General features: G+C 44.0%; 1 protein-coding gene across 1 annotated transcript; it reads right to left on the bottom strand.

The window, feature by feature from the left end:
- Positions 1–2,121: 2,121 nt before the first annotated feature.
- Positions 2,122–7,040, bottom strand: LOC124684242 (ABC transporter A family member 7-like). The gene is made up of 18 exons (XM_047218601.1): positions 6,957–7,040; positions 6,463–6,847; positions 6,296–6,378; positions 6,046–6,190; positions 5,373–5,495; positions 5,172–5,296; positions 4,922–5,080; positions 4,681–4,843; positions 4,473–4,598; positions 4,302–4,385; positions 3,863–4,227; positions 3,556–3,756; positions 3,363–3,472; positions 3,184–3,268; positions 2,887–3,015; positions 2,696–2,801; positions 2,531–2,619; positions 2,122–2,430 (listed from the first exon to the last, which is right to left on the bottom strand). The coding sequence occupies exons 1-18, from the start codon at positions 7,038–7,040 to the stop codon at positions 2,131–2,133; spliced, it is 2,862 nt and encodes a 953-aa protein (XP_047074557.1). The 3' UTR covers positions 2,122–2,130.
- Between the last annotated feature and the right edge of the window lie 2,297 nt (positions 7,041–9,337).

Here is a 9,337-nt window from a genome sequence, read left to right as displayed (position 1 = left end):
AATTCTGCCTCACGCCGTCACCGTGTGGTTCTGCCGGCGGGGTGGGTGGCTCAGCTGCAGCGGGTCGGGGTGCAATTCTGTGGGATTACTAGGGGGTATATGTGATTACCGCTGCCTTCTTTTTCGAGATCCCAAGTCAGTCACAACTCACAAGTAAGTGGGCCCACTTGATTCCCTCAAAAAAGTGGACCCACTTGATCTGTATAAACAATAATTAAGAAAACATTTTCTTGTCTCGGGATATTTGCTCTCGATCCTGAATCATCTCATCTGCCCATAATCCTACGCTTGTTTCATTCCCTCTGGCATTCGCATCATTATAGAAAATTTGGTTCATTATTGTAGCATCGTGCAACATTCTTTTCGGCATGGTCAAAAAAGCATTAGAGCATTTCAAAAACACCAACTTAGCAAAACAAATATGAGTATGTAACAAATCCTCAACGACCCTAGCTGACACGGGGCTTGATCCCTTGGATGGCCCGATGTTCACGGATTTGAGGGGTAAAGAGGAAAAACGCGAAAAACACAAGATACATACTCGCTTTACATCCCATGCAATCGGTGTGCTCTCAACGATCTAGTTTTATCTCATATCTTTCATGTCCTAGGCATGAGCCACTAGAGGGTATTTATAGTACTAGGGACGAAGGGATAAGGTTACAAGGTTTAAGGACAGAAACAACACATAGGATTCCGGCGTGTGGGAGTCGACATGATCGGATGGGCCGGCAGTGACATGTTTGTGGACCAACCCTGACTGGAACGGTTCTGCTTAGTCCGGCGGTAAGCAGTGGTGGAACCAGAATTTCAATCTTGTGTATTCAAACTGAAATTGTGTAGTAAAGTATATGTATTTTTATAGGTTTTTTTATAATTCTTTGTATGATTACCACTTGCACCGCCAAAAAACTTTGTAGTCAATTATATTTGTATATGTGGCTCCGCCTGCCCGTAAGGCCCGGTCCGGGAGTCTGTTGTGACCCGCCGAGTTGGTGCCAACGGTAGTCAGGGTCAGCAAGGGATCCGGTGCAGGTCAGTGTAAGGGCCCGGTTTCTGCCGACCCATTCAACATCCAGGGCCAGTGAACCTGGCTTGGCGTCGGTGTATCGGACTCTGCGTGTTCTTCTCTTCTTCTGTCTTCTCTTCCATGCTTCGACGATATCGGACTTGAGCATGCCCTTGTTGGTGATGCACATGATGTGGCGACGATCGTAGGTCGGGCAACGTCACTAACCCAGTAGCATCAACGACCCCTGGATGGCCGCAACGCCAAGCACCGTTGGTAAACCCCTCTGCCACCATTGGTAGCAGCGCTGCACAACACTTGCAGCATCACCGGCCCACGGCTGGCAGCATTGGCGACAACTTTTGGTAGCATCACCGCTCACTGCTGGTAGCCGTTGCTGCCCTTGCAACACCATATATACTTTGTTCATAATGTTGTAGCACACCATAATCCCTCCCAGCCTCCACGCCGTCTCAGGGGAGGCTCGGGGGAAACCTAATCCTGCCGCACCGACCACCCAGGCTCCACTCCCTTTGCTGCCACCGGATGACTCTGCAAGGCTAAGCCTGCACGGGGGATGGCGACGGTGGGGCCTCTTTCGCACCCTGCTCTCGCGGCTCTGCTCTGGTGGGGCAAAAATTGAGGCCTACCTCTACCTATTCCAGGAGAACAACATTGAAGTTCTTTATTCTGTAGTAAAGTGTGCTGTCCAATTGAAATGAACATCTGCTATCCAGAGGGAGCATGGTTAGCGCAGAAATTCTCTCTGTTTTGCAGTCAAAATGAAGCATGACATCCACGTTAATCAAAAGCACTTGTGAAACACCCGATGATGAAAATGTTACTATTCCAATTGAAACCCTTATATAAAGTTAATCCGCAAAAAATAAACGGTCATAAAGTTAGGGTCGAAAAGTGTTTCGTGTTTCTAAATTACGACAGATGAACACGATACATTGTATTTGCCAAATTTACAAGTGAATTTGAGTTATATATAGCTTTACAATACTAAATTTACACCTCAACTGCCATACTAAGCGAAAAGATAACAACGTTCAAACAGGCATCATACATTTCTTCACAAAGGAAAAGAATAGCCACCTACGAATCGGATATACTAGTTACACGTTCTCATTGAATGCTTGTGCTCCCTTAGCAACCTTGATGAAGACATCCTCCAAGGTGGTGTCAGCGAGGCCCCAAGCGTGTATGCTAAAACGGGATTTTGCATGCTCAACTTCATGGAAAACGTCGGCTATCTTCACCTCCTGCTTTGGTAGCTCAAATTTCTGTGTTCCAGATATGTGATATATCCTGTTTGCACTTGGCGACAAACGCCGGACAAGCTGTTCAACCTCCTGTTCATGTTCCGAAGATGTTGTCATTGTGAACACGTAAGTTCCCCCATATCTTCCTTTCAGCTGTAGAACATTGCAGCGGAAATTATTGTAAGTGTTAGTAAAGTATGACAGCTACACAAAGTGTAGTTATGTGCTTCATAGAGGTAAATAGGTAAGTTACCTCTTTTGCGTCTCCAATGCATTGGAAACCACCATCAACAAAAATACCGAGCCTATCACATAGTACCTCTGCCTCTTCCATTGAATGTGCTGTCAAAAAAATACACGATGAATCAAAATGGAACTATCGAAGCAATAAAGACAGATTGTTAGGAAAGTTAAATACTTGTAAGAATAATGGCACGGTTCTTCTTTGCTTCCTTCACAACACTCCACAGGTTATTTCTTGATGCTGGATCTAGTCCAGTGCTTGGCTCATCCATGAAAACAACCTAAAAAATATATATATGCAATTTTCAGTTGCAGGCTCCATTATATGTTATGCAGCTGAGAACATAACAGGAACAAGATTAGTACTTTGGGGTCCCCAATTAAGGAGATCGCAACACTAAGCCTCCGTTTCATGCCCCCACTGTACTTCCCCACTTGCTTATCGCCAACACCGCCACGGAATAGGTTAACACTCTTAAGAGAGTCATCAGTTGCCTGACAGCACAACATATATGTTTACAGTTCAAATATTGATGAATTCATGCATGTTATGATGTGAACTGTTACTGCATGACAGAACCATAAACATACAGCACTGTATTTTGGAATGAGATGAATAATAACATAAACTGGTGCAGACATACAAACATTGCAGAACTGTACCTTCAGTAACTCAGCGCCTTTAAGATTCTTCAGTCTTCCATAAAACAACAGATGCTCTCTTCCGGTCAATGTCTCCCAAAGTAAGCTATATTCAAAAAGGCATTACATCGTGTGCAACCTAGTGTGCCTTGAGAGGTACACAAAATATTCTGTTAGATTGATTTGGATAAAGGTCTTACTCGTGTTGAGGGCAAACACCCATAGTTGTGTAGATATCATTCATATCAGTCCGTATATCCATTCCATGTACATAAGCAGTGCCAGATGTAGGTGGAATGAGCCCAATCATCTGTGGAGGAAAAATGGGAAATATATCAGGAACGACATAATATATTGGCTACCTTTCTCAGAAAATAAACATTTTTCCTGTACCATACTGATGAAGGATGTTTTCCCAGCCCCATTCGGCCCAAGCATTCCGAAACATTGGCCTTTTGGGAGGGCAAGAGATAACCCACGAACTGCAAGCTTGTCAGGGTTTCCATCTTTTCCATGGTAAACCTTCTTAATGTTATCACATATAATAGCATGGTTTGCAGTGGGTTGCAGCAGAAGCTGCTCAACCACCTCTCTCTGAGCATAACAAGAAATGAATTATCAATAGAATGCATATATTGCAGAGCCTCCCCATATAAAAATGAATAGGTATGTTTGAGAAACATGCAAGGGATTGACCTACTTCTTGTGTAGCATCGGGGTTCTCCATTTCAAGTATTATTTTAGATCCTATTCGCCCAAAGCTATGCCTCCGGAATGATACAGCTCGTTTTTTAAAGCATTTCAGCAAGCTTAACAACCTTTTCCGGAGTCCAAAACCCAATGATGAAACTTGACCCAAATAAAATGCCAATGGGAGAAGTATTGCCCATTCTACAACCATGATAATCAATACAGCACGCATTCCATTCTCCGAGTCACTCAAATTAGCCCACTTCATACCGTTGGTTCCCATTGTAGTTCCAGAGAATGCATAAGAACCAAACTCGTATAACCCTCGATAAAGTGAAAATCCAGGGATGATCTCCATAACTACTATCCAACCCTCTTTGTATGGAAAAAAGCTTGTCATGCTTATGATGTAAAGAGAGTTTTCAAGCATAAATAAGAAAGAAACTTACTAGGGAAACCTTTATCTTCAACAAAAAAACGCAGAAGAAATTCCCCTAGTAAACCAGAACCAAATACATAGATGTAACCAACCACTGCAGCAGCATAGTTTGAGGTTAGTTAATCACAGAATATTATAACCACTTCTTTTTTACATTAGATATTAATTTTTTAGCACAAACCTGTGGCTATTTTTACAGAAGAAAAGAAGGACGCAGTAAAAAAAGCGAGTGCAATCTGCAAATTTATGTAGATGAAGAAGAAAACAATCTGAATGCTGTAGTCATTTTCTGTAAAGAAACGCAGACCTGTACAGGATAAAACCATTTTCAGTAGAGTAAATTAACGATAAAAACATGCACCTTCTTGATGATATTTCGAAATAATTACCTATCAATGAGCCAAAAATGATGAATACAATCATATAGACAGCTGATAGAGCAAAGAAGTACGAATAAGTTATGATCCAGTACGGGCCATCCTTCAAACCATGCATCTTCATCATAATTTTCAGCTTCTGTTGCTTCTCGTACACAAGATACGATAGTATAACCTGCAAAAAGAATTGTACCAAATCATAATTTCATCCATTTTTGTGAACTTACTTACAAAAGTTGTGCCTCATACTCACTGGAAAGAGTAATTCAACGATCCATGTGAAGAATAGTGCACCAAGAAGAGAAGACAAGTCAAATTTTGATCTTGTTCCAACTTTGGGCATATCTTTAACAAATTCAAGCAGCATTTCCACTCCACTTCCTCTGAGAAATTTGATGTATGCATTGGAAGCCTAAATGAAAAATAGTACAACTTGTAATAATAGTTGAAATACAAATGAAAATCACCTAACATGAAGTTGCGCAGTAGTTCAAAGCACATACCATGTTAACCAAGCGTGGCACTCGTACTAATGCAATTGCAGTATATGCAGTATCATTGTTGTAGGTAGAGTTGAACCAAATACTGATGTCAAGACTATTCCTATTCGTGTTCAAGAAGTCGTAACCTGTGAAGAAACCCATTTTATACAGAGCATAAAAAGGATAAGTACTAACACTTCATTGAACTAGATCAGTAGGTACCTGCAGAAAATTCATTCGACTTGTCTACACCTGCCCTTTGTTGTCTATAACCCTTGAATAGTTCATCATTGACAACTGATGCGCTTTCACGCCACAACGACAAACCTTGAATGCAGTCCACATCTGGAAGTTTTAACGGAGCATCGGAAATTGAATCATTAGCAGGCCCTTCGATATCCAAACATGGAAGTGTCAAAGAATTCAGTAACAAAAGGAAAATTACTTGCTAGCATGTCTTAATTTACACCATGGTATTTTAAAGCAATAGTTTAAATTCCAGCCGCCTATGCACCCAGCTATATGAGCTTAGAGCACTTTATGATATTCAGGGAGACCTGGTCAGGTGGTCTGTTGGTTCTTTTACAAACGTTAGCAGATGCATACAACAGAAAAACATGAAAGCTAAATCTAAATATCAATAAAGACGAAAAATACTCTAATATTACCACTTTATCAGGTCCGATGTTATAAATGCCCTCAAGTGCTACTCTCAACGCAGTTAAAGAATACAAGCATGACCCCATGAGTAGTAATCATTTTCTTTGTTGAGATCACGAAGTAGTAATTCATGGATGTCTGCTTGCTTCGTTTGCGATAAATGTATTTCTTTCCTTGTATGCAGTATGTCTTGATTGAAAAACGAGGATTTTAAACAAAGGAAAACGCTACTTACTGAGTTGAAGGGGTATCGGCCCAGCGTTGACTGGAATCGTTTGCGATAAGTTGGACCGGCACTGATTTTGGACAACATACAAAGTATTCCCTGGAGTAAACGCTGGCTCTAAAAGCTGCCTATACGATGTCGGTGTGTCGGAGCCCTGAGACAAAGAGATCCAGCAAAATAGCTTGAGATATTTATCAAAAAAGACATCATACCACAACTGTATAGTCTAGGTGCGCAATTAGGCCACGAAGAGACTCACGGGAACAATCTTGGAGAGTGCACCTAGATAGTCGGTGAGATTCAAAGAGGAAGACAGAGCAGGGAACAGTTGAGCCGAAAGACCTGCCATCGAAAAGCATGGAACCTGAATTACGAAGGACAAATGAGTATACTATATGCTAGTGTGTACCATGACGGATAGCATACTTTCGGCGAACGAGCGGTTGCTTCCGGTGATGAGGAACGCGGCGGGGCAAGAGCTGTTGTCCCGGCATGTGGGTTCAGGCAAACCATCGAACTGCTGGGAGGCTGTCCTGACGGCCCGGAACTCAGGCTCCGGCACCTGCACCAGGGACGGCCACCGCGGTGGGCTGGTGATCGGGCAGGTGGCGACCTGGTCCAGCGTGGAGTACTGGATGCCGCACTCCGTCTTCCTGCAGCTCCCGTCCGCGGCCGTGTCGACGCAGGCGCAGCCGCAGCGGTACTTGGGCTTGTCGATCTCGCGGTCGATGGCGCCCTGCAGCGCGACCAGCAGCACGCATAGGAGGATCGGGAAGAGGGTGATGCACACGTTCGTCTTCAGGTTCCTCTTCTGCAGCACCCCAGCACAGCACAGGAAACAAGGTAACCAAGTCAGATCGTCAATAAGTTAATTCGTATCTCCAAGAACGGTATCAGAGGAGCAGAGCACGACGGGCGACCTGGAAGCAGAGGTTCTTGCGGAGGAGGGCGTTGGCCTGCGTCGCGAAGCCGGCGGGGCCCCTCGAGCCGGTCGACGGGTCCATTGCTGGATTTGGAGGAGAAGAGGAAGCTGAACTGCCAAGTCACCACTCTTCTCCGAATTTTATAGCCTTCGGCCTACTTTGTCGTTCCCGCCAATTCTGCCTCACGCCGTCACTGTGTGGTCCGGCCGCGGGGTGCGTGGCACTTCAGCGGGTCGGGTGCAATCTAGTGGGTTTTAGTAGGTTTAGACAGTGGCGGATCTAAAATTTTCATGGACGTATTGTAAACCCGGTCAAATTTTATCAAAAAATTTATCAATCTTTTTTACTAAAATAGGTTGCGCCGTCGGCCGGATGCTTGGGTGCCCTCGGGCTTAGTGACGGTTGGTTCCACCTATGGGTTTAGAGCAACTCAACCACATTTCGGATAAACCGTATCTAGATATCTCAGATCGGTATCTCTAATATTAGGTGTTTTTCAGGCGATGTACATTGGGATTTGTGACATATAACTCAAATAAGATAAGTTTGAATTTTTGCAAATATTGTGCAACACAATGGGAAATAAAACAACAGTTTCACGACCAGACAAAGTTTTCGATGATCAAATGGAGGTCCTCCAACTCCGTGTAGTTTGCACTTCTAATTACCTCCCCTTTCGGCTCTCCAATCTCCTCCAACTCCGGTTCCACCTCATCATTCCCTCGACCCCCTCTACCACACTCTCTCCAACATCTATACCGACATCGTAATCGTCAAGTGGTTCGATACCAGCGTTCACCTCATTCTCCGCTAACATGTTCACATACGAAGCATGAAACATATGCAACTTGAAGCTACGCAATTAATTACCGAAGAAATAAGAAATGTAACCAATTCACGATAATTTAGGAAAAAAGGGGGAGAAGTTTTACCTCCCCGCCGTTGGAATTAATATGTTGGAGGCGTACCCGTCCATACCGGTGGCCGGAGCCGTTGGCGCAATTGGAGGTCGATGATGCGCTTGTCCTCGTGGTTGTACCTTCTTCTATATCGTGGTCTGGACGACATGGATTTGGTCTGCCCCTGGAAGCTTCCTCTTTCGCACCATTGTTGGTCACCACCGTCGCCGCAGGACTTTCCCCGGTGCTCGGAAATTTTACCTCTCGTAAAACCCTTGTTGCTTCTTATTTGGTAAAAATAATTCAAAAGGTCAGGCTCAATGCCAAGATAGCCTTCGGAAAGAGCCACAAACTCCTTAGCACAAGGATGTTGTTAGGCGGTAGGTAGTGGAGTTGCAAACCATAATGGTTTAAGGTGGCAGAGAAGAATTTTGAAGGCGGAAAGTAAAAGCCACGTTCTAGATATGGCTTGGTCAATACACTTTCTCCGTCTTGAGGTTTAGGACGAGGCTCATCGCTTACCACCCACCAAGAGCTTTCCACCTAAGGGTGAATGAATTCCTCCTTTTCTGAATCTTGCAGATCGGACTCAAAGAGTTTGCAAGCAAGCCACAAACCTTTCTCCTTGCACGGGCCGTCCTCTTCTTGTTGATCGAATACCATCAGAGCAACCCATTTTAGTTTTATTTATATTTATTTCAGGAACCCTTCGAGATATCATTGCAGCATGTATCAATTCAACTAAGGCGGATTCACCTCAAGTGCATGGCCAAGACTGCCAAGGATTTCATAGCATTCCTGGAGATACTATTGAGGATACACGAAATAGGTATATGTATGATGTGGCCTTATATTGGTAGAATAGGTGGGCCCACATAAGGAGTGTCAGTAAAGCCCACCAGGAGGCCCATCCACCAAGGATCAAGTTGGAGGCCAAGCCGACTAGAATCCTAAGATGGAGTCCGCTTAAGGTGTTCAAGACAATTCTAGTTAACGCGTCCAAGACAGATACTTGGAGTACACGACTTGGCATGTTCGTCAACTTGGGACTATGTGATGTATTCAATGTGGACTTTCTGTAAACCCTAGGCTCAACGCAGTATATGAGCAAACCCTCGGGTAGCCTTAGAGAACGGACAAGCACATCATTATAACTCTACACATTTGTTGCCATATAGTGAATTATAGCAAGAGTAGAGATCCCCACCGTCATGGATCTCGAACCTTGATAAACCGAGTGCATCACCGTCCCATACACCATATCATCACCTCTCTCTCTTCCATAGCCGTGAGGTGCCCTCCATGGCATACTCGTCGACAATTTCACGACATGGTGCTCAACATACCGTTGTTGAACGATAACAAAATAGGGATATATATATAGAGAGAGAGAGAGAGAGATAAAGATCTTACCTTTGGTGGTGTAGAGTAGAGGGGACTAACAGCCGAACTAGCTTGAGGAGGGAAGCACGTTGGAGG

This window comes from Lolium rigidum, chromosome 1 (genome assembly GCF_022539505.1).
Source record: "Lolium rigidum isolate FL_2022 chromosome 1, APGP_CSIRO_Lrig_0.1, whole genome shotgun sequence".
Lineage (NCBI taxonomy): Eukaryota > Viridiplantae > Streptophyta > Magnoliopsida > Poales > Poaceae > Lolium > Lolium rigidum.
Note: the sequence above shows the minus strand (reverse complement) of the source record. Positions and strands in the feature narration are given on the sequence as shown.